The 25304-nt window shown below is 41.2% G+C and overlaps 2 protein-coding genes and 1 long non-coding RNA gene across 5 annotated transcripts; all 3 read left to right on the top strand.

Annotated features, from left to right (window-relative positions):
* Nucleotides 1-890: 890 nt before the first annotated feature.
* Nucleotides 891-10327, top strand: LOC117770915 (E3 ubiquitin/ISG15 ligase TRIM25-like). 3 transcript variants are annotated; one of them, XM_034600816.1, is made up of 9 exons: nt 891-1053; nt 1327-1977; nt 2404-2499; nt 4369-4602; nt 6178-6346; nt 6978-7064; nt 7215-7328; nt 8334-8393; nt 8486-10327. In XM_034600816.1, exons 2-9 carry the CDS (start codon nt 1345-1347, stop codon nt 9010-9012), a joined length of 1920 nt encoding a protein of 639 aa, XP_034456707.1. In that variant the 5' UTR covers nt 891-1053; nt 1327-1344; the 3' UTR covers nt 9013-10327. The 3 variants fall into 3 exon arrangements, with proteins under 3 accessions (XP_034456707.1, XP_034456726.1, XP_034456716.1); XM_034600825.1 differs by having other exon boundaries at nt 896-1053; nt 1304-1977; nt 8486-10003; XM_034600835.1 differs by lacking the exon at nt 7215-7328 and having other exon boundaries at nt 8486-10003.
* Nucleotides 10328-10491: 164 nt separating this feature from the next.
* Nucleotides 10492-11958, top strand: LOC117770934. The gene is made up of 2 exons (XR_004615463.1): nt 10492-10954; nt 11001-11958. It is a non-coding gene; the product is annotated as an uncharacterized LOC117770934 (long non-coding RNA).
* A 1617-nt stretch (nt 11959-13575) lies between these two features.
* Nucleotides 13576-24345, top strand: LOC117770927 (E3 ubiquitin/ISG15 ligase TRIM25-like). The gene is made up of 8 exons (XM_034600847.1): nt 13576-14211; nt 14638-14733; nt 16616-16849; nt 18260-18428; nt 21008-21094; nt 21245-21358; nt 22219-22278; nt 22371-24345. Exons 1-8 carry the CDS (start codon nt 13591-13593, stop codon nt 22895-22897), a joined length of 1908 nt encoding a protein of 635 aa, XP_034456738.1. The 5' UTR covers nt 13576-13590; the 3' UTR covers nt 22898-24345.
* The last annotated feature ends 959 nt before the right edge of the window (nt 24346-25304 follow it).

The following is a 25304-nucleotide window of genomic DNA, read 5'->3' on the forward strand; positions in this document are numbered from 1 at the left end:
CAACCATGAGGGTACAAACCCAGAACAACAAGAATCAAGAAAGTAAAAATTTCATCAAGAAAGCCAAACTACAAAGTGCTATAAGTAAGTGCAATATAAGTGCTACTAAAGCGCTACTTTTTATTTTATTTTAATATTATTTGAAGAATTGTGTTTTTAGTTTGCGGCGGAAGATGTGTAGACTTTGTGCTGTGCTGATGTCATTGGGGAGCTCGTTCCACCATTTAGGAGCCAGGACAGCAAACTGTCGTGTGTTTTGTTGAGTGTTTAGCTCACAGTGAGGGAGCAACAAGCTGTTTGTTTGATGCAATAATTGAGAGTCTTTTGGTTGAACTAAATTGAATCTATTCATTTAAACTCACTAAGCAACCAAACACCCCAAATCAAGTTTTGGTCAAATCAAATATAAGAACATTTGTACCAAAATTGTTTCAGAAGTTCTCACAAATATGTGTCTTTAATGTCTATAAACGTTTTAACTGGTATTGTGTGTTAAAAAAGCACAAGCTGAAAGGGTCAGTCCAGCATTTTGTGAGAGCTCCCTTAAATTGCATGACCGGATATGTACCGACCATGGTGTTGCAACAGCACCATGGTCGGACACCCCACTGACAAGCCTCCGTGCCACGAGCTTTCTGCCAAAAAATCCATCGGCATAGTGGTAAATTGACAATGAGTGAATTTTCATTTTTGGGTGAGCTATCTCTTTAACATGGCAGACATGTTCGCTGGAGACGGCATCAAATTTTTTGGAAGAAACCAACCTACCAGGAAAAGGTGTTTGCCACTTCTTCACGTATAATATCTGACATAATTAGAATACATTTGACTCATAATATAAAAAATATCTTTCAGACCATGAATAATAATAGTTGTGATAAAACGCACCCCCGCCCACACACACACGCACACAACCCAGTGGGACGGCTCCATTTTCTTGCTGCGTCATTGCGCTTGGCACCTTCTCTTTGAACGCAGCTGGGCTTGAAGCAGCGTCGGTTGCTTGTTGTCGACTGTTTTCTCCTGGACTCGCTGCACATTTGGGAACTAAAGGTAAAGGCCATTGTGGGACATTCATTATAAATACACTGTGGCTTTTTACTCGCTGAGTTCCGTGTATTTGAGTGTGTGAATCACCAATTGAACGCCAGTCTCGACGTCGCGCTGAATGTTTGTCGACATTTAACACTGTTGTTTGATGTATAAATGCACCGTGTTAGAAGGAAAGTGCCGTTACTCTGATTACATTTTACATTGAAAATGAATCGAGCCTCTTTACTTTCGTTTTCACGCTCCTCTAAAGTTAAGTTTCGTTTCTCCCTGCAGCGGCTCTGAGCTCTCGTCATGGCCGCGCTGGAGCAGTGTGACTTGTCTCTCATGAGTCTGGAGGATGAGCTGACCTGCAGCATCTGTCTCAGCCCCTTTGAATGTCCGGTGACCATCCCCTGCGGACACAACTTCTGCCAGGGCTGCCTGCTCACCACCTGGACGGAGCCCTACAGATGTCCCCAGTGTCGGACCCTCTTCCACACCAAACCCGAGCTGAAGAAAAACACGGTCCTCAGCACCGTGGTGGAGACCTTAAACCTGAGGAGGGTCAGGAGCGAGGTGAGCATGTTAGCAGAGGAGGAAGAGACCAAGGAAGAGACCAAGGAAGAGACCAAGGAAGAGGCCAAGGAAGAGGCTGTCATACGCTGTGACACCTGTATGGAAGCAGAGGCGGCCAACACCTGCCTCACCTGCATGGCCTCTTTCTGCGAGGAGCACCTGCGTCCTCACCGGGAGAACCCGGTGTTCCGTCTCCACCAGCTGATTGAGCCAGTCAGGGACCTGTTGGAGCACTTGTGCCCGGACCACCACAAGCTGATGGATCTCTTCTGCAGCCAGCATGTCCGCCCCATCTGCAGCCTCTGTCTCCAGCAAAACCACAAAGGCTGCCTCTTCACTTCTCATGAGGAGCAGAGGAAGCTCAAAGAGGTCTGCGTGTGTCTCACTTTCCCCTTGGGGACCACCTTACCCAACCTAATCAAATTTATCTGTATAGCCCATATTCACAAATCAACATTTTAACAAAGTGAGGCTTCCTCTGCCCTTAACGCTTATTAAATAATTCTCATTTATCTGTTATCCAGCAACACAAGTACTCTGATTTGATAAAGTTAAGCTTGTTTAGTTACAACATTGAAGGAAATCAGTTCAACTTGTTTTCCAGAGGAACTCAAAATTTCTCATATCAAATATTAACATTCTAGTCCTTTTTAAGAAAAAAACCCACATTCTGAAAGGGATACTCCGTTAACACTATAAAGTTTGTGCTTAACCCAATAATCCGTCAGTGGAAAGTGACACTTTGTGAACTGTGTTTGTGTGTCAAATCAATATATAATGTTTCTCTGTTTGTAGTTGGACCTGAAGGACAAGTTGGAGTTTCTTAATACAAAGATTGTGCATAATGAGACCATTATGTATAAAATGAGGGACATGGAGGAAATGTTGAAGGTATGTTTGTTTTGAAATTTACTATTTTAAAAACAGTTGCATGTTGTAGGAATTTAGTGTCCTTATTGTCCAAAAGGGTACATAGTTACATTATGTCTTTGTTTCTAATGCAAATGCTGTCAGATCTTTTGATCGTTAAACAAATTATGTATGTTTATGTTGCCTTCAAAACTCACTCCAGTATGTTTTTAAATATAGACTATATTTCATCTTGCTAAAATTCTTTTTTGATGAAACACATCTTTTCAGCAAGTTTTTGCAAGTAAAATATAGTAAGTTTGTTATACTTAAAATTTCTTAAATGTTATATTTCCCAAAATAAGCATCTGTAAACAATATTCAGAATTTATCATAAACAGAGGTCATTCAATGCACTTTAAAGAAATAAAAGTACAGATCAGAAGCTTAAAAACACATTAAAAGTAGTAAAACATAAAAACATTGCAACAAAAGAACAAATGATAAAACAGATAATGTATAATTTAAGTACGTAATTGGGTGATTTAGTGAAGGCACTGGAAAATAGAGCTGTGTTTGACTACCTTTTTAAAGCAGGTTATGCTTGGGGCAGATTTGATATCAATTGGGAGCTGTTCCAGCAGGGGGCAGCACATTCCTAATGCAATATTACCCCATTTTGTTTCAACTCTAGCTGACTAGCTCCTGCTGGTCTGAGAGACCTTTTTAGGTTTATAAACATCGAATATTTTAGGAACGGCGGTTGGGCCCTGAGCATTTAATGTCTTTTGGTAAATGAGTAAGACTTGTAGATTCAGTCCTCTAGCTAACTGGAGGCCAGTGAACACACCTGGAAATTTGAGGAATATGTTCTCTTATTTTATTTAGAACTCTAGCAAACAACATTCTAAATCAGTTGCAGCTGTCTATTGGTCTTTTGGGGGAGGCCAGTGAGAAGAGCATTGTAATGTTAAGTCTGGAGCATAAAATGCATGAATAAGTTTCCAAATGTCTCTTTTAGACACAAAAGCTCTCACTTTAGCTATGGTTTTGAAATGTCAAAAAATGTAATTAAAATCTCTATTCATAATAACACAGAGATTGTTAGCATGGGTTGAAGTCTTAAATGCTCCAGAGTAGGTAGGCACCAAGTTCCAACCTTCTGTCCTTGGTCCCAAATGGAAGTTTGCTGTCCTGGCTCCTAAATGGTGGAATGAGCTCCCCATTGACATCCGGACATCAGAAAGTTTACACATCTTCCGCCGCAAACTAAAAACACACCTCTTCCGACTATACCTTGAATACAATTTTTCAACTAACAATTTAGTAGCACTTAAATGACACTTACTTATAGCACTTTGTAGTTTGGCTGTTTTGAAGAAATAGTACTTTCTTGATTCTTGTTGTTCTGGGTTTGTACCCTCATGGTTGAATGCACTTATTGTAAGTCGCTTTGGATAAAAGCATCAGCTAAATGTAATGTAATGTAAAAGTATTTTTAGTACTAAAAATAGTAAGTATTGGAGTATTACAGTTTCAGTGAATGTGGTATTAACAAAAACCATGTGTCTTCAAGTAGTTATAGATTTGGCAAAACACTTTCTAAATAAACTTGCCTGTGATTGCGATGTTTGAAATAGGCCTGTAAATACTACAACTGTAAGTGCAGAAGCGTCCTGGTTTCTTTTCAGGAGTTATTGCAATAATATACATACTATAAACATGAGCTTGATGACTCTTCACACATACTGCGCCTTACTTGAGAGATACCATTATTAGTAATTCAACTCGGTATCTCACATGCTTAAAGTAACAGAATATGGAATATGCATTCCCCTTATTTTGTCTGACTGCTGTTTTGCCCTTTTTCCTTACTGATCTGTTCATGAATACTATCTTGGTCCCCTCAAGGTCTCAGCTGCCAACAAGAAGAAGGCATTGGTAGTCGAGTATCAAGAGATGCACGACTTGTTGACTCAAGAGGAGAGCATTGCTCTGAATGCAGTGGATCGAGAGGTGGAGACTGGTGAAACCAAATTGAAGCTTCTCATGAAGAAGTTCGCTGAGAACATCGACCACATGAGTGGGTCTAAAGAATATATCAACAATCTGCTTAGTCAGTCGCAAACACTGGCCTTCTTGCAGGTTAGACGATCCACACTGTAACAATCAGCTTAAGTTTTAAGTTACTAAACAATTCAGGAGCTATTGTGACACTATTTATCAAGGCCTGGTTAAGTGAGAAGATGTTGTTGTCAGGGGTCTTTAAACCCAGCTAACTGTAAAGTATTAAACAGAAACTCAAATGTATGCCAACACCAAATTTATTTAGAACCCTCCCCCAAACTTAGGGTCACAGAAAATAAATAAATGTCCACTTAAATATCAATAAGGTAAATCCAAAGGGGAAAAATGTCTTTAGGCAGCTCGCTCAGTCTATGGAAAATGTCCACAAAAAGAGAAAAAATCATTAAAGGTCCTCCCTTCATAATGCAAAAATATAACTCAGGAAACGGAATGCATTGCAAAAACAAAAAGCCCAAAAAAGGATAGAACTCGCCAGGATGGCAGAGAAACAATGAATAGGAGTCCAACAAAGAGTTGAGGGGGGGGGAAGCCTTCTGCTTAGTGGTTATGGTCCTTCACTCGCACTGTATTCTAAAACACTTAGAAACTTCCTCTCACACCGAACAAGGACAGTGAAAGCCAACATGATACCCACACATTGCTATGGGTGACTCAAGTTACTCAGGGCTCCTGACTGTTTAAAAGAAAGAATCATCGTATAGGACATCATATGAAATACCCGGAGTGAGCGAGAATTTGTGTATATGCTCCCAGACTCCTCAGACAGGGTGTGGAGTTTACACACACACACTAATACCATTTATCACAATTTCTGTGACAATGTATCATCCAACAAAATGTGTTATCATGAGAGGCCTACCTTAATGAGTGAATCAAATCAGAAATCGTAACAAATCGAGATCTTGTGAATCTGAATCAAATCAATTTGTGAAATCAGTGGCGATACCCAGCCGTAATCAGCACCTACTTCTACATGACAGGAGTCCCAGCACAGATGAGGTAGAAATCTGATGTCAGAGGGTCCCTGCATGTGGACACAGTGGAGGACCTGATTAGAAGAAGTCGCTCTGAGGAGTTTGATGCCAAGGAGGCTGTACAGATGAGGTTCAGTCAGGGCAAAAGAGCTGGAATGCCCAAATACAAGGGTTGGCCGTCAGAGGTGCCAGGCCCCGGTGGTCCTCAGAAGGATGTGCTCTAAAGGGAGGGGAAGGAGGGGCATAAGCTGCTTTCAGAAATGCACTGGGCTCTGCAGTTTCTCTGTACTTTCTCCGGAGGCATGTGATTTCTGCAGCAGACTAAATACATGAAATCCTGCCTAGGCCTACTGCCCCACCCCTCACCTTAATGCTCTGTAGATTTTTGTGAATACGTATGAATGCAGAATCTACTGCATTCTTTGTGTAAAAGGCAAACTCCATAGAAAAAGCAGACCCCGTTGTGCAGACATTATCCGGAGTTCATGTCAAACATCTGAAGAAACTCTTGTCAGTTTCATATATTGTTGTGTGTATGAATTCCAACCCAGGCCTGGGTCATTTTCCACATTATATAATAATATAGCTTAATCTTGACCCTTTTGGAGAAAAGCTAGGGTCCATCAAAGAAAACCACATTGTGTTCCTCTCCTCACAGGTGTCATGTAACCTGCCTGCAGCTGCTAACTCTGACCCTTACACCCCTCGAATCCACCTGGACTCCAAGAAGGTGATAGCCAGCGAGGCCTTTGCTGTGACCTTAAAGGAGCACCTGACTGAGCTGTTTAAACAGCCTGTTGAGTCCAGACTGCAGCTGATTAAACCAGGTGAATATGCATTTAACAGTTGGAAGATGCATTAAGAAAGTATACTGAAATCAGTTGTGTACAATTTGGTTGCAGAAATTAACACTGACATTGCTTTAATCAAAACAATTGTAGTTTATTTTGGAGTAAATATTGTAGATATTTATTATATAAAAAGTTCAGAAATGTGTCCACTTAAATTTGAATTTACTCAACAACTGCTCATCCAATCAATGTCAAAGTTGTTGGGTGTGTTACTGAGAGTTGGGTGTGTTATGTGCAGTGACAATTGTGAAGTTTATTTTTATTATTAGATGAGCAGATTAACTCTTTTTATCTACAAAAGCACACTAGTTCCTTAAATTGGACAAATTGTGTGGGGGTTGGATATGAGGGTAGCTGTTTGAAGTCACGTGGAGACAAATAAAGTCAAAGACAATCATAATGAAAATGATCTCACATGTTCTCAGGTACAACAGCAGCTTCTGCCTCAGGGTTTTCATCTCTTCCCTTGGAAACTTCCAAGGAACCTGGCATGTTCATCTTTCCGGCACATATTTTATGATGCGTGTCAAGAGTTTTATAACACAAGACAACTGACGGTTCAAGAACAAAATGCACTTTCATCTAGCTCTTTCTCTTCCTATTTCAGAGCCTCTAGGACATCCGGGATATCCCAAGTGCCCAAGTCCAGATCCAGGTCCACAGCCTAAAGCAGGCCCAAAGAAGAAGCCTTCAAGTAAGAAAAAGTTCTTTTGACTCATAAACTGAGAAACTAGATTATTAGGTACACCTACTTAATTTACATCTAATTCACACAAAGAAAAGAAATATCATGTCCTTGAAGGTTGTAATGCTTTTTTGAAGACAACTTTTTTTTCTACTTCAGAACAAACCAAAAAACCTCAATCCACTGAAGACCTGGTGGGATATAATCCTTTCGCCGAGTTTGGTGGGAGAGCCCCAGGTTGTCCTCCTGTTTTTCAACCCAATCAGAAAACAGGTAGACACCATCTACACTGAATACAAACACATCACAATACACATCAACAGTAGCATCTGGAGATGGCATTTGTATTTTCTTTCTTTTGTTTTTTTCCTAAAATATTCTCCACCGACTTCCGTTGCGTTCCCATGACCTTTGGACCCATGATGGAAGTTGATGAAGGATCAAAATTGAAGCGGTAGAACCGGATACAGTTTATTATCCTTGTGAAAAACACTTGCTTGCGTTACCCACACAGCAACCCGACTGCCAAGAATTCCGTCTGAGATTTGAGTATGTGATACTAGTATGCTAATATAGCCTTGAGCCTGTAGCTTCAGAGACTTAACTCACTTCAATCTGCATACCCTCATATTTTTGTGCCTTCACGCTGATGCGAGCTGTGACAGTTAGTGGTGGAGCTAAGTTGGGAAAGTTTGTGCAAACTAGGCCCATTTAGAACCACCAACTTCAAAATTTGGGAGATATATTCGCTTGGAAAGATTTCGATTTTGGTGGTCAAAGGTCAGTCATTCATGAAAGTAGTCTAAGGCTATATCTATACTGCTACGTTACATACTAACAGGCCTGAAAATGCATATGGTAAATGGTCTGTATTTATATCGCGCTTTTCTGGTCCTGATGACCACTTGAAGGGCTTTTCAGTACAGTTTTACATTCATACAGTGCATCTATGTGCAGCACTTTCACTATGAGGTCATTTGGGGTGGAGTATCTTGCCTAAAAGACATGGACGAAAATACCCAATCAGCATGCGGTTGTGAGTTTTCCGTCATAGTTTCCAAACATCTCAGTTTCTGCTCGTCAAGAGTAAAATGCAGCCGCAGAGTTTTCAAACTTCTCCGTTTTAGCGACTAAAATTCTGCAGTAATTTGGACGCCAGATGTATCTGTAGAAAAGTTGATGCATTTTCAAATGGAAATGTTGTATTTTTGATTGTAACTTTGTAACTGCAAGGTGATTATTCTAAAACGAATACATTTTTGTCTTCCTCTAATGTAGAAACTTCAGACATTCCCGCAAACCTTGCATGTGCAGAAAAAAGAAGTGAACTTCTGAAATGTAAGTTTATGAATGTAGTAAGTATGTTTCTGTCATATGACAGCAGCAACCTTATTTGTTGGTTGAATGTTCTTTCTTTTGTTTCTTTTTAGATGCTTCAGTACTCAAGCTGGACCGCAAGACTGTCCACAAACGCATCACGCTGACTGAGGAGTTTACTAAGGCCTCTGTGACAGATGAGCAAGCAAACTACCCCAACTGCTCTCAACGTTTCGTCGTCTGCTCCCAAGTACTCGCCTCCAAGGGTTTCTCGAGCGGGCGCCACTACTGGGAAGTCCGACTGAGCTGCAACAACTTTATCGGCATTGGCTTGGCTTACAGCAGCATTGACCGTAAAGGTCCCACCAGTCGCCTGGGCCGCAACGCCCAGTCCTGGTGTGTCGAATGGTTTAACGTCAAGCTGTCCGCTTGGCATAACAGCCATGAAACCGTGCTGTGCAATCCCAATCCAAAGCGCGTAGGTGTGCTGTTAGATTGTGAGGGGGGCAAGGCTACATTCTTCAACGTGGCAGACAGGGCATATCCCTTCCACACGTTTGACTTACCTTTTGCTGAAGCAGTGTATCCAGCTTTCTGGATGTTCTCCAGTGGTTCATCCATTACTTTGTGCAAGCTGTAGGGATGTGGAGTATATTGTCATAATTACACACACACACAATCAGCCCCTTGATGTCATTACTGAAATTAATATCACAATAGTTACGTTAAACAGTTTGTCTATAAATGTATGTTAAAGAAAATTGATAATTAACAAATGTAAGAGGCCGACATGCTTCAATAGCCTCCAAACTTAAAAGTAGAACCATTGAGAAATGTTATTCTTTAAGTGATTGTGAGGTTCCAGGATGATTAGCCTCACTCATACCACTCTCTACACACTGTGGTTAGCTCTGCATTTAACAAATGAAATACAGGAATGTATGGTTGTGGTAACTCTCCAGTAGTTTACAGAACTTGGAGTGTCACAACTGATATGGATGTGTGGAGTCAATAGCATGCCATAGCTGAAGTCATTAGCTGTTACCATACCCTACACCAGCTGAAGTTGTGGTTCTAAACTGGCAGAGCGTCTGTCTTTTTCAGTTTAAGAAACATCAGATTGGATCAGTATAACTTGCATGTCCTGCGTCCAAGGTGACTAATGCACTTAAGTGTTTCTTACAACTTTAACAGAACACACACAACTTCCTGTGCACTTGCTGTACAGCGTGCTTGTGTCTGTGTTAACCCTGAAGACTAATTATTACACACTGTAGAGTGGTGATGAATAAAGAAGTGAATTCATCACACATGTCAGTCCAGTGTTGTGAAATTAAGTCTGCAGGTGAAAGGATTGATAGTTTTGGACTGAGGCAGTCTAAGTTATAGGTCTGGGTCATGCAGCAAAAGATTTTGTGACACTGACTTTTTTCCCTATCAGTCGATATTGAGTCATTTCTAGCGACCGTAAGGATTCAGTTTGTGAAAATGACATCTGTGTGGACTGCAAAATAGGAAAAGATAAAGACTACAACTTGTCAGTACAAATTCTTACAAATGTGTACAGAACTTGGAGTGTCACTCATGTATTCCATTTATTCAACTGAAAGCAGAACATCATGTGTGTTCAACTCTATTTTTGAGCATGTCTTCTATAGGTCTGCCATGTGACTGGATAGAAAAAGCTGTTTCTGTGATGCGATCCGATGTACCCAAGCCATCTACAGACAGCATATTGAAGTGGTTGATTTTCATATATATATTTTTTTTCATCGTAGCCGTTAAGTTAAAGTTAAGATGTGTTGTGGATATATTGTATCCCCTGGCTCTATCTGCCCACGTCTTCAACTCTCTGACTTGTTTGGTTGATGAGACCAGAAGTCACATAGACTCTGGTTTTTACATTCTGACAGCTCTCCTATGGTTTTCAATTGTTTTAATGTCAGGTTCCCTTCATTGGTGGAGTTTGATTTAGGTAATAATGAGAGAGAGAGAGAGAGAGAGAGGAGGGGATAATCAGCAATGGTCCTTGTTTAGATTTAAACTTTGGATGTGGTTTACTCCATGGAAATTAAATGCTATACTGTTTTGTGGTAAGCACGTCAGAATGCTCTCTTGGCTTTTCGTTATGTGGCAGGGAGGTGGTAAGACATTCAGTTTCATATGGGTGAATAATGTTTTGGGTTGATTTAAAGGCTTCATCCATACTACTATGTTGTTGTTTGAAAACACCTCCACTCTGTTAAGGAGACATCTGGCTTCCACACTGCTCTAGTGTTTAAGCAGCCAAAACAGAAGTTTGGAAACGCTGCTGGCCTGTTTTAGTCTGAAAACTCCAGGATGGCGTTTTAGTCTGGATGGGTAGAAATGGAGAATCTCTTAACTGCTTGCTGATCGGGGCTGTCGGTCAAGATGTAGCCTTCACTGATGTGTCCGGCTCCTATAACACTGGTGACATTTAGTGGCTTGTTGCCTGTTGTGGCACCAAAGTGGTTGGCCATTGTGCCTACGGATCACTTGAAATCAAAGCTTGTTCATCCTGTTGATGCTAAATGTTGTGAAACCAAAAATTGGCATCAGCAGTAGACATCTACATACACATCATTACTGCAGCACATGAGCAGTGAGGTTGGAACATGGTTCAGGCTAAGTACTAACTTCTCTGCACTAAATAGGTGCTGAAGACTGCATTGTCTGATTGAACTGATAAGTGAGCCCAGGTTCAGATATGATGGCCACTGTTGTGAATCAGTCAGTTCACTGTTGGTCAATTGAAAAGATCTGTGAGGCATTGTGCCAGTGCACTTCAGGTATGGACCTTTATTTATTGGGTCACCTGCCGACATTAAAGGCTCCATGCCTCACTGCACTGTTTGCTGTGGCATGTCTTCACAATGGTACAGATGGCTTTGACAACCTATGGAGAGCTTTACCACAGCTTTACTCAACTCCTCATATTGTGTTGACACTTCGGACCAAGCTAAAATAATATGTATTGCATGGGTGTCTGGGATCAGGGGAATCGAGGGGCTTATGTTTGTTTGTTTGTTTGTTTGTTTGCAACATGTGTCCCAGTGTACTGGACTTAACTTTAGACAGCACACAGTTTGAGTGGACAGTGAATCGGCCTGTCTGTAATCCTTGTATGTTTAATTTCCCTGTGCTCGCTGTCTGTGAAACGGGTAAAATGTTAAGTCCAGGTTCATGAACTACAGTCATATCTGTGGTGATTTGATTAAGTCGACCCAACAGGAGTTAGAGTAAATATAGTTGTGTATATGACATGTAAATGATATATCACATTTACTTTCATTAACATTTTTGTTACAAATTAATAAATGTTCTTTTCTCTCTAACATGGTCTTTTCTCTGTAATAAAGTGATTTAAGAAGCAGACCTACATTTTAGGAAATATGTTTTGCTCCTTTCTTATCTACAGATGACATCATCAATATTCAGTCGAAGAAATATACCATTCACAGAAATGATCAGTTGAAGCAGTGTGCGACAAAGTATCTGTAATCAGAGCTCCTGGTACTTTGTGGCTACCTACTGTAATTTAAATAAAAACCATCTAGAACTGGAGCAGTGTCCTTTCTAAACCTGTCTGTTTGTAATCGTCTGTTTGGCCTGTGGTGATGCTGGCAGCAGTTTTCTTTCTGAAACTAAAAGTGACCTGCAGTAATTGAGCTACGGCATAAAGACCAGCTGCAGGACTCTGAAGCTGCTGCACAGAGAGCTGTTAACCTGTTAATTCAAAGTTCAGTGGAATTCAACTCGGCACACAAAACCCCAAATTGCAGAATCAGTTGTAGCTGTTTTTGAGACTGAGCCATCACTGCTACAGAGCGCTGGTTGTCCGTTTATTCAAAGTGTATTCATACTGTACGACACTGCACTTCCTCGAGCCATTAACAATACACATGCCAAGTGTGAAGACAATAAGTTTAACAGTTGTCAAGATAGGCAAGCCACATTCAGAGATTTCTGGAATTAGATGACAGATACAACGTACAGGCCCCTCCCACACAGTCTCCAAAGCCCCTCCTCCCCTTTCCACTCCTTACACTGCAGAGCAGGCAGGTAACCACAGCAACAAAAAAAACAACATGGAGAAACTCCACCTGGCTCTTATTCCACCTACTGCTAGAAATGCCAGTTTCTAGCAGTAGGTGGAGTCTGATGAGTCCATTTTTCTTTTGTTCTTGTTCTACCATCCGTATGCTATTCTTGTGAATGTTTCTTCTGCACCTTTAAAGGGCCAGTGTGTAAGATTTAGGTGAAAGATGTATTTTCAGAAATGGAATATAAAATAATCCCAGCGATGTTTGTGTCATCACGTGTAATGACCTAAATTGTACGAATTGAAGTTTTCTTTAACTTGAGCCCTTTATATTTAAAAACATGTTTTCAATACAATACAATTTACATCGGGAGCAGGTCCTCTCTACTATCCTACCCCCTAACCTCTACCAGGTCGAGGTTACGGTTTAGTTAGAGTCTACCTTAACCTAAATCTAACCCTGAATTTAACACAGCTATTGTTCCCAATTGAACAAACAGACAGACACGCCCACACAGGCTTTGTCAGTATGGTCACAAGTCTAATTCGCCTGCTGACTACCTGACTACTGTGTACCAATGAGGTGGAGTGATCCGCGCTAGCACTAAAGGTAAGCCAAGTGAAGGTTAGAGGAATAAGTATTTACTTTTTTAAATGATCGTGTCCCGTGCTATGAAAGGGAAAGTATGCCTGGTGTCAATAACAAAGTTGTTCTTTTAAAACTTGGATTACTCATTTGATCGTCTCTGAAGATACAGTATTAATGGACACCTACCTGACTACATATGCTTTCTTTTACAATGCGAAATAGTCATTGGGAATTTTACAGGATGTTAGTTTGAATTCTTGCTGCTCGTCTGTCAGATGTCTAATGCTCTCTGTGATCACGTGACCATTTCTCCATGATGTGGATAGTACAAGTGTTCCCTACTACCCTATGAAGAACTGGAAGAGAATACAGTAGGAATAATATCATGAGACGTTTACGAGTCGTGTGTATCAGTAACTAGAATTACTGCTTTATCTGTGACCATATCAAATGGCGTGCTGTTTATCACACACACACACACACACACACACACACACACACACACACACACACACACACACTCTTCTAAGTTTCGTTTCTCCCTGCAGCGGCTCTGAGCTCTCGTCATGGCCGCGCTGGAGCAGTGTGACTGGTCTCTCATGAGTCTGGAGGATGAGCTGACCTGCAGCATCTGTCTCAGCCCCTTTGAATGTCCGGTGACCATCCCCTGCGGACACAACTTCTGCCAGGGCTGCCTGCTCACCACCTGGACGGAGCCCTACAGATGTCCCCAGTGTCGGACCCTCTTCCACACCAAACCCGAGCTGAAGAAAAACACGGTCCTCAGCACCGTGGTGGAGACCTTAAACCTGAGGAGGGTCAGGAGCGAGGTGAGCATGTTAGCAGAGGAGGAAGAGACCAAGGAAGAGACCAAGGAAGAGGCCAAGGAAGAGGCTGTCATACGCTGTGACACCTGTATGGAAGCAGAGGCGGCCAACACCTGCCTCACCTGCATGGCCTCTTTCTGCGAGGAGCACCTGCGTCCTCACCGGGAGAACCCGGTGTTCCGTCTCCACCAGCTGATTGAGCCAGTCAGGGACCTGTTGGAGCACTTGTGCCCGGACCACCACAAGCTGATGGATCTCTTCTGCAGCCAGCATGTCCGCCCCATCTGCAGCCTCTGTCTCCAGCAAAACCACAAAGGCTGCCTCTTCACTTCTCATGAGGAGCAGAGGAAGCTCAAAGAGGTCTGCGTGTGTCTCACTTTCCCCTTGGGGACCACCTTACCCAACCTAATCAAATTTATCTGTATAGCCCATATTCACAAATCAACATTTTAACAAAGTGAGGCTTCCTCTGCCCTTAACACTTATTAAATAATTCTCATTTATCTGTTATCCAGCAACACAAGTACTCTGATTTGATAAAGTTAAGCTTGTTTAGTTACAACATTGAAGGAAATCAGTTCAACTTGTTTTCCAGAGGAACTCAAAATTTCTCATATCAAATATTAACATTCTAGTCCTTTTTAAGAAAAAAACCCACATTCTGAAAGGGATACTCCGTTAACACTATAAAGTTTGTGCTTAACCCAATAATCCGTCAGTGGAAAGTGACACTTTGTGAACTGTGTTTGTGTGTCAAATCAATATATAATGTTTCTCTGTTTGTAGTCGGACCTGAAGGACAAGTTGGAGTTTCTTAATACAAAGATTGTGCATAATGAGACCATTATGTATAAAATGAGGGACATGGAGGGAATGTTGAAGGTATGTTTGTTTTGAAATTTACTTGCCCCCTATTTTAAAAACAGTTGCATGTTGTAGGAATTTAGTGTCCTTATTGTCCAAAAGGGTACATAGTTACATTATGTCTTTGTTTCTAATGCAAATGCTGTCAGATCTTTTGATCGTTAAACAAATTATGTATGTTTATGTTGCCTTCAAAACTCACTCCAGTATGTTTTTAAATATAGACTATATTTCATCTTGCTGAAATTCTTTGTTGATGAAACACATCTCTTCAGCAAGTTTTTGCAAGTTAAATATAGTAAGTTTGTTATACTTTAAATTTCTTAAATGTTATATTTCCTAAAATAAGCATCTGTAAACAATATTCAGAATTTATCATAAACAGAGGTCATTCAATAAACTTTAAAGAAATAAAAGTACAGATCAGAAGCTTAAAAACACATTAAAAGTTGTAAAACATAAAAACATTGCAACAAAAGAACAAATGATAAAACAGATAATGTATAATTTAAGTACGTAATTGGGTGATTTAGTGAAGGCACTGGAAAATAGAGCTGTGTTTGACTACCTTTTTAAAGCAGGTTATGCTTGGGCCAGATTTGATATCAATTGGGAGCTGTTCCAGCAGGGGGCAGCACATTCCTAATGCAATATTACCCCATTTTGTTTCAACTCTAGCTGACTAGCTCCTGCTGGTCTGAGAGACCTTTTTAGGTTTATAAACATCTAATATTTTAGGAACGGCGGTTGGGCCCTGAGCATTTAATGTCTTTTGGTAAATAAGTAAGACTTGTAGATTCAGTCCTGTAGCTAACTGGAGGCCAGTGAACAGACCTGGAAATTTGAGGAATATGTTCTCTTTTATTTTATTTAGAACTCTAGAAAACAACATTCTAAATCAGTTGCAGCTGTCTATTGGTCTTTTTGGGGAGGCCAGTGAGAAGAGCATTGTAATGTTAAGTCTGGAGCATAAAATTCATGAATAAGTTTCCAAATGTCTCTTTTAGACACAAAAGCTCTCACTTTAGCTATGGTTTTGAAATGTCAAAAAATGTAATTAAAATCTCTATTCATAATAACACAGAGATTGTTAGCATGGGTTGAAGTCTTAAATGCTCCAGAGTAGGTAGGCACCAAGTTCCAACCTTCTGTCCTTGGTCCCAAATGGAAGTTTGCTGTCCTGGCTCCTAAATGGTGGAATGAGCTCCCCATTGACATCCGGACATCAGAAAGTTTACACATCTTCCGCCGCAAACTAAAAACACACCTCTTCCGACTATACCTTGAATACAATTTTTCAACTAACAATTTAGTAGCACTTAAATGACACTTACTTATAGCACTTTGTAGTTTGGCTGTTTTGAAGAAATAGTACTTTCTTGATTCTTGTTGTTCTGGGTTTGTACCCTCATGGTTGAATGCACTTATTGTAAGTCGCTTTGGATAAAAGCGTCAGCTAAATGAAATGTAATGTAAAAGTATTTTTAGTACTAAAAATAGTAAGTATTGGAGTATTACAGTTTCAGTGAATGTGGTATTAACAAAAACCATGTGTCTTCAAGTAGTTATAGATTTGACTAATAACCACTTTCTAAATAACCTTGCCTGTGATTGCGATGTTTGAAATAGGCCTGTAAATACTACAACTGTAAGTGCAGAAGCGTCCTGGTTTCTTTTCAGGAGTTATTGCAATAATATACATACTATAAACATGAGCTTGATGACTCTTCACACATACTGCGCCTTACTTGAGAGATACCATTATTAGTAATTCAACTCGGTATCTCACATGCTTAAAGTAACAGAATATGGAATATGCATTCCCCTTATTTTGTCTGACTGCTGTTTTGCCCTTTTTCCTTACTGATCTGTTCATGAATACTATCTTGGTCCCCTCAAGGTCTCAGCCGCCAACAAGAAGAAAGCGTTGGTAGTCGAGTATCAAGAGATGCACGACTTGTTGACTCAAGAGGAGAGCATTGCTCTGAATGCAGTGGATCGAGAGGTGGAGACTGGTGAAACCAAATTGAAGCTTATCATGAAGAAGTTCGCTGAGAACATCGACCACATGAGTGGGTCTAAAGAATATATCAACAATCTGCTTAGTCAGTCGCAAACACTGGCCTTCTTGCAGGTTAGACGATCCACACTGTAACAATCAGCTTATGTTTTAAGTCTTGTTGCTAAAACAATTCAGGAGCTATTGTGACACTATTTATCAAGGCCTGGTTAAGTGAGAAGATGTTGTTGTCAGGGGTCTTTAAACCCAGCTAACTGTAAAGTATTAAACAGAAACTCAAATGTATGCCAACACCAAATTTATTTAGAACCCTCCCCCAAACTTAGGGTCACAGAAAATAAATAAATGTCCACTTAAATATCAATAAGGTAAATCCAAAGGGGAAAAATGTCTTTAGGCAGCTCGCTCAGTCTATGGAAAATGTCCACAAAAAGAGAAAAAATCATTAAAGGTCCTCCCTTCATAATGCAAAAATATAACTCAGGAAACGGAATGCATTGCAAAAACAAAAAGCCCAAAAAGGATAGAACTCGCCAGGATGGCAGAGAAACAATGAATAGGAGTCCAACAAAGAGTTGAGGGGGGGGAAGCCTTCTGCTTAGTGGTTATGGTCCTTCACTCGCACTGTATTCTAAAACACTTAGAAACTTCCTCTCACACCGAACAAGGACAGTGAAAGCCAACATGATACCCACACATTGCTATGGGTGACTCAAGTTACTCAGGGCTCCTGACTGTTTAAAAGAAAGAATCATCGTATAGGACATCATATGAAATCGTAACAAATCGAGATCTTGTGAATCTGAATCAAATCAATTTGTGAAATCAGTGGCGATACCCAGCCGTAATCAGCACCTACTTATACATGACAGGAGTCCCAGCACAGATGAGGTATAAATCTGATGTCAGAGGGTCCCTGCATGTGGACACAGTGGAGGACCTGATTAGAATAAGTTGCTCTGAGGAGTTTGATGCCAAGGAGGCTGTACAGATGAGGTTCAGTCAGGGCAAAAGAGCTAGAATGCCCAAATACAAGGGTTGGCCGTCAGAGGTGCCAGGCCCCGGTGGTCCTCAGAAGGATGTGCTCTAAAGGGAGGGGAAGGAGGGGCATAAGCTGCTTTCAGAAATGCACTGGGCTCTGCAGTTTCTCTGTACTTTCTCCGGAGGCATGTGATTTCTGCAGCAGACTAAATACATGAAATCCTGCCTAGGCCTACTGCCCCACCCCTCACCTTAATGCTCTGTAGATTTTTGTGAATGCGTATGAATGCAGAATCTACTGCATTCTTTGTGTAAAAGGCAAACTCCATAGAAAAAGCAGACCCCGTTGTGCAGACATTATCCGGAGTTCATGTCAAACATCTGAAGAAACTCTTGTCAGTTTCATATATTGTTGTGTGTATGAATTCCAACCCAGGCCTGGGTCATTTTCCACATTATATAATAATATAGCTTAATCTTGACCCTTTTGGAGAAAAGCTAGGGTCCATCAAAGAAAACCACATTGTGTTCCTCTCCTCACAGGTGTCATGTAACCTGCCTGCAGCTGCTAACTTTGACCCTTACACCCCTCGAATCAGCCTGGACTCCAAGAAGGTGATAGCCAGCGAGGCCTTTGCTGTGACCTTAAAGGAGCACCTGACTGAGCTGTTTAAACAGCCTGTTGAGTCCAGACTGCAGCTGATTAAACCAGGTGAATATGCATTTAACAGTTGGAAGATGCATTAAGAAAGTATACTGAAATCAGTTGTGTACAATTTGGTTGCAGAAATTAACACTGACATTGCTTTAATCAAAACAATTGTAGTTTATTTTGTAGTAAATATTGTAGATATTTATTATATAAAAAGTTCAGAAATGTGTCCACTTAAATTTGAATTTACTCAACAACTGCTCATCCAATCAATGTCAAAGTGGTTGGGTGTGTTATGTGCAGTGACAATTGTGAAGTTTATTTTTATTATTAGATGAGCAGATTAACTCTTTTTTTATCTACAAAAGCACACTAGTTCCTTAAATTGGACAAATTGTGTGGGGGTTGGATATGAGGGTAGCTGTTTGAAGTCATGTGGATAAAAATAAAGTCAAAGACAATCATAACTAGGGCTACGTTGTAGCACTGACGGGCCCGAGCACAGGCATTTTCAAGCCTGTTGCGGTCAGTGGAGAGAGCGATCATTGAACAAGCACACGTCTCCACGTTGCATGCGTTTTGCGTACTGCGGCAAGGATAAATGCTTCACTTCCTGCGTCCGTCACGCGATGTCGATCCTTTCCTGCTAATTGCTCATTACGGTCCACGCTATCAATTGCAGATCACACTGTGAAAATTTGATGTAAATCGAATGATATTTGTAAAACAAAGCTTACTTCCTGTTGCCAGTAGGTGGCGCAATCACTATTATTATGTACAGACTAATATATCTGTTCACGTAGGGGCTCTGATGTAGCGTGAGCAATTTTGTGTCAATTGGACAATGTTACAACAACTTAATTTTCACACTGATCAGTAGGTGGCGCTATGACCCTGAACTAATATTAATATATGGATGTGTTCAGGTCAGGATTGTGATCATAGGTCAGTAGTTCGGAGCCGGTTGGATAATGCAGAGTGGATTTACAAAGTACTTCCTGTTTCATGGCGAATCAGTAAGTGGCGCTATGACTGAGGAAATATTGACACATAGAGCTGTTCAGGCTTGGACTCTGATCATGTGACAGAAGTTTGGTAGTGATAGGACTATGCACACTGGAGTTATGACAACATCGTGTCCTTTGGCGAAGGATGATCCTTCGCCGCACCGCAATGTTGCCACGGTTTGAGGAAATGTCACAATTCTGACCATGATCCTATGACTTGACTGAGCTCATTTGAGCTGTATATTGTAAAGCAGCCAAGAGCAGTGCATCAAAGTATAAAACATGTCACTTCCTGTAGCCAGCAGGTGGCGCTGTGTTTTTAAGCCATGATTTCTGTGTAGATGTCATCAGGCTGGGATTCTTGTCTTACATGTCTAGTTTGCACTCGATTGGACAAAATATGTCCGAGATACAGAACCTCATGTTTTGATGGCGTGTCATCAAAATGCTGCGCCACGCCACGGTCACACCGTGTGATGAAATCAAATATACCAAGGTAGTTTATATCTCCATCTTGTTTAGATGACACTCATCTCAATTTGAAGTTGATCTGATGAAAGCCCTGGGACAAGTACTTCAAAGTAAAAATGTGGAATATGGCCAAAATGGCCACTAAAACCAAAATGGTGGGCTTCCTGTTTGGTCTAGCATAACTATCCAAGAGACTTATTTGTTTGTTATGAAAAGACACATGTCCCCATCGATTTTTGTACATCGGCCAATCGTGGTGCCGGGGCTGCCCTTTAGGGGGCGCTAGTCAGTTATTTTGCCACGCCCATTCCTTAAAACCATATGAATATTTTCAGGGGGCGGGTGTTGATACACAAATGTAGTTTGAGGGAGGTTGAACCTCCAACACCGAAGTTATAGCAATTTCGTGTGTCACGGCGAGTTGATGAACTTTGACGCCACGCCACTATTATGGCGTTTGATGAAAAGTCACAGTAATCTTATGCCTTCATTATCAAGGTCTTGAGACCCATTTGACACAGGTTGACATGGTTGCAGTAAGTGGATGAGGAGGAATACATCCAAGTGGAAGACATGCAAAAAACAAGACATTTGCTGTTGCCACCAGGGGGCGCTGTGATTTTAAGTCACGATTTCTGTGTCGATGTCATCAGGCCGGGACTCCTGTCTTACATGTCTAGTTTGGACTCGATTGGACCATGTATGTCCGAGATACAGAACCTCGTGTTTTGATGGCGTGTAATCAAACTTTGACGCCACGCCACGGTCACACCGATCGACCGATCTTGGTGAAGATCGGTCGAGGGGAACCCTAGGGGCTGCGTTCCAGGTGGCGCTGTTGAGCCATTTTGCCACGCCCATTTCCAAATACTCCAGAATACGTACATTTTCACCACTTTCTAATTTACTGCAAAGTTTAGAATATTTTTGAGCATGTTGAAGCCCTCAAAAAGCCCCTTCTTTTATCGGAAAAATAAGAAGAAGAAGAATCCTTTCAATTTCAATAGGGCCTCCCACCGTCGGTGCTCGGGCCCTAATGAACACATGAACACATTTCCGGCACATATTTTATGATGCGTGTCAAGAGTTTTATAACACAAGACAACTGACGGTTCAAGAACAAAATGCACTTTCATCTAGCTCTTTCTCTTCCTATTTCAGAGCCTCTAGGACATCCGGGATATCCCAAGTGCCCAAGTCCAGATCCAGGTCCACAGCCTAAAGCAGGCCCAAAGAAGAAGCCTTCAAGTAAGAAAAAGTTCTTTTGACTCATAAACTGAGAAACTAGATTATTAGGTACACCTACTTAATTTACATCTAATTTACACAAAGAAAAGAAATATCATGTCCTTGAAGGTTGTAATGCTTTTTTGAAGTCAACTTTTTTTTCTGCTTCGGAACAAACCAAAAAACCTCAATCCACTGAAGACCTGGTGGGATATAATCCTTTCGCCGAGTTTGGTGGGAGAGCCCCAGGTTGTCCTCCTGTTTTTCAACCCAATCAGAAAACAGGTAGACACCATCTACACTGAATACAAACACATCACAATACACATCAACAGTAGCATCTGGAGATGGCATTTGTATTTTCTTTCTTTGGTTTTTTTCCTAAAATATTCTCCACCGACTTCCGTTGCGTTCCCATGACCTTTGGACCCATGATGGAAGTTGATGAAGGATCAAAATTGAAGCGGTAGAACCGGATACAGTTTATTATCCTTGTGAAAAACACTTGCTTGCGTTACCCACACAGCAACCCGACTGCCAAGAATTCCGTCTGAGATTTGAGTATGTGATACTAGTATGCTAATATAGCCTTGAGCCTGTAGCTTCAGAGACTTAACTCACTTCAATCTGCATACCCTCATATTTTTGTGCCTTCACGCTGATGCAAGCTGTGACAGTTAGTGGTGGAGCTAAGTTGGGAAAGTTTGTGCAAACTAGGCCCATTTAGAACCACCAACTTCAAAATTTGGGAGATATATTCGCTTGGAAAGATTTCGATTTTGGTGGTCAAAGGTCAGTCATTCATGAAAGTAGTCTAAGGCTATATCTATACTGCTACGTTACATACTAACAGGCCTGAAAATGCATATGGTAAATGGTCTGTATTTATATCGCGCTTTTCTGGTCCTGATGGTCATAGTTTCCAAACATCTCAGTTTCTGCTCGTCAAGAGTAAAATGCAGCCGCAGAGTTTTCAAACTTCTCCGTTTTAGCGACTCTAAAATTCTGCAGTAATTTGGACGCCAGATGTATCTGTAGAAAAGTTGATGCATTTTCAAATGGAAATGTTGTATTTTTGATTGTAACTTTGTAACTGCAAGGTGATTATTCTAAAACGAATACATTTTTGTCTTCCTCTAATGTAGAAACTTCAGACATTCCCGCAAACCTTGCATGTGCAGAAAAAAGAAGTGAACTTCTGAAATGTAAGTTTATGAATGTAGTAAGTATGTTTCTGTCATATGACAGCAGCAACCTTATTTGTTGGTTGAATGTTCTTTCTTTTGTTTCTTTTTAGATGCTTCAGTACTCACACTGGACCGCAAGACTGTCCACAAACGCATCACGCTGACTGAGGAGTTTACTAAGGCCTCTGTGACAGATGAGCAAGCAAACTACCCCAACTGCCCTCAACGTTTCGTCGTCTGCTCCCAAGTACTCGCCTCCAAGGGTTTCTCGAGCGGGCGCCACTACTGGGAAGTCCGACTGAGCTGCAACAACTTTATCGGCATTGGCTTGGCTTACAGCAGCATTGACCGTAAAGGTCCCACCAGTCGCCTGGGCCGCAACGCCCAGTCCTGGTGTGTCGAATGGTTTAACGTCAAGCTGTCCGCTTGGCATAACAGCCATGAAACCGTGCTGTGCGATCCCAATCCAAAGCGCGTAGGTGTGCTGTTAGATTGTGAGGGGGGCAAGGCTACATTCTTCAACGTGGCAGACAGGGCATATCCCTTCCACACGTTTGACTTACCTTTTGCTGAAGCAGTGTATCCAGCTTTCTGGATGTTCTCCAGTGGTTCATCCATTACTTTGTGCAAGCTGTAGGGATGTGGAGTATATTGTCATAATTACACACACACACAATCAGCCCCTTGATGTCATTACTGAAATTAATATCACAATAGTTACGTTAAACAGTTTGTCTATAAATGTATGTTAAAGAAAATTGATAATTAACAAATGTAAGAGGCCGACATGCTTCAATAGCCTCCAAACTTAAAAGTAGAACCATTGAGAAATGTTATTCTTTAAGTGATTGTGAGGTTCCAGGATGATTAGCCTCACTCATACCACTCTCTACACACTGTGGTTAGCTCTGCATTCAACAAATGAAATACAGGAATATATGGTTGTGGTAACTCTCCAGTAGTTTACAGAACTTGGAGTGTCACAACTGATATGGATGTGTGGAGTCAATAGCATGCCATAGCTGAAGTCATTAGCTGTTACCATACCCTACACCAGCTGAAGTTGTGGTTCTAAACTGGCAGAGCGTCTGTCTTTTTCGGTTTAAGAAACATCAGATTGGATCAGTATAACGTGCATGTCCTGCGTCCAAGGTGACTAATGCACTTAAGTGTTTCTTACAACTTTAACAGAACACACACAACTTCCTGTGCACTTGCTGTACAGCGTGCTTGTGCCTGTGTTAACCCTGAAGACTAATTATTACACACTGTAGAGTGGTGATGAATAAAGAAGTGAATTCATCACACATGTCAGTCCAGTGTTGTGAAATTAAGTCTGCAGGTGAAAGGATTGATAGTTTTGGACTGAGGCAGTCTAAGTTATAGGTCTGGGTCATGCAGCAAAAGATTTTGTGACACTGACTTTTTTCCCTATCAGTCGATATTGAGTCATTTCTAGCGACCGTAAGGATTCAGTTTGTGAAAATGACATCTGTGTGGGACTGCAAAATAGGAAAAGATAAAGACTACAACTTGTCAGTACAAATTCTTACAAATGTGTACAGAACTTGGAGTGTCACTCATGTATTCCATTTATTCAACTGAAAGCAGAACATCATGTGTGTTCAACTCTATTTTTGAGCATGTCTTCTATAGGTCTGCCATGTGACTGGATAGAAAAAGCTGTTTCTGTGATGCGATCCGATGTACCCAAGCCATCTACAGACAGCATATTGAAGTGGTTGATTTTCATATATATATTTTTTTTCATCGTAGCCGTTAAGTTAAAGTTAAGATGTGTTGTGGATATATTGTATCCCCTGGCTCTATCTGCCCACGTCTTCAACTCTCTGACTTGTTTGGTTGATGAGACCAGAAGTCACATAGACTCTGGTTTTTACATTCTGACAGCTCTCCTATGGTTTTCAATTGTTTTAATGTCAGGTTCCCTTCATTGGTGGAGTTTGATTTAGGTAATAATGAGAGAGAGAGAGAGAGAGGAGGGGATAATCAGCAATGGTCCTTGTTTAGATTTAAACTTTGGATGTGGTTTACTCCATGGAAATTAAATGCTATACTGTTTTGTGGTAAGCACGTCAGAATGCTCTCTTGGCTTTTCGTTATGTGGCAGGGAGGTGGTAAGACATTCAGTTTCATATGGGTGAATAATGTTTTGGGTTGATTTAAAGGCTTCATCCATACTACTATGTTGTTGTTTGAAAACACCTCCACTCTGTTAAGGAGACATCTGGCTTCCACACTGCTCTAGTGTTTAAGCAGCCAAAACAGAAGTTTGGAAACGCTGCTGGCCTGTTTTAGTCTGAAAACTCCAGGATGGCGTTTTAGTCTGGATGGGTAGAAATGGAGAATCTCTTAACTGCTTGCTGATCGGGGCTGTCGGTCAAGATGTAGCCTTCACTGATGTGTCCGGCTCCTATAACACTGGTGACATTTAGTGGCTTGTTGCCTGTTGTGGCACCAAAGTGGTTGGCCATTGTGCCTACGGATCACTTGAAATCAAAGCTTGTTCATCCTGTTGATGCTAAATGTTGTGAAACCAAAAATTGGCATCAGCAGTAGACATCTACATACACATCATTACTGCAGCACATGAGCAGTGAGGTTGGAACATGGTTCAGGCTAAGTACTAACTTCTCTGCACTAAATAGGTGCTGAAGACTGCATTGTCTGATTGAACTGATAAGTGAGCCCAGGTTCAGATATGATGGCCACTGTTGTGAATCAGTCAGTTCACTGTTGGTCAATTGAAAAGATCTGTGAGGCATTGTGCCAGTGCACTTCAGGTATGGACCTTTATTTATTGGGTCACCTGCCGACATTAAAGGCTCCATGCCTCACTGCACTGTTTGCTGTGGCATGTCTTCACAATGGTACAGATGGCTTTGACAACCTATGGAGAGCTTTACCACAGCTTTACTCAACTCCTCATATTGTGTTGACACTTCGGACCAAGCTAAAATAATATGTATTGCATGGGTGTCGGGGATCAGGGGAATCGAGGGGCTTATGTTTGTTTGTTTGCA

Source organism: Hippoglossus hippoglossus, chromosome 1 (genome assembly GCF_009819705.1).
Source record: "Hippoglossus hippoglossus isolate fHipHip1 chromosome 1, fHipHip1.pri, whole genome shotgun sequence".
Classification (NCBI taxonomy): Eukaryota; Metazoa; Chordata; class Actinopteri; order Pleuronectiformes; family Pleuronectidae; genus Hippoglossus; species Hippoglossus hippoglossus.

Bases quoted from the DNA above. Each gene is read 5' to 3' on its own strand.
- LOC117770915 (XM_034600816.1), top strand. From the start codon at position 1,345: ATGGCCGCGCTGGAGCAGTGTGACTTGTCTCTCATGAGTCTGGAGGAT. The intron at 7,329-8,333 runs GTAGACACCATC...CCTCTAATGTAG, and splicing joins TCAACCCAATCAGAAAACAG to AAACTTCAGACATTCCCGCA. The intron at 8,394-8,485 runs GTAAGTTTATGA...GTTTCTTTTTAG, and splicing joins AAGAAGTGAACTTCTGAAAT to ATGCTTCAGTACTCAAGCTG.
- LOC117770927 (XM_034600847.1), top strand. From the start codon at position 13,591: ATGGCCGCGCTGGAGCAGTGTGACTGGTCTCTCATGAGTCTGGAGGAT. The intron at 21,359-22,218 runs GTAGACACCATC...CCTCTAATGTAG, and splicing joins TCAACCCAATCAGAAAACAG to AAACTTCAGACATTCCCGCA. The intron at 22,279-22,370 runs GTAAGTTTATGA...GTTTCTTTTTAG, and splicing joins AAGAAGTGAACTTCTGAAAT to ATGCTTCAGTACTCACACTG.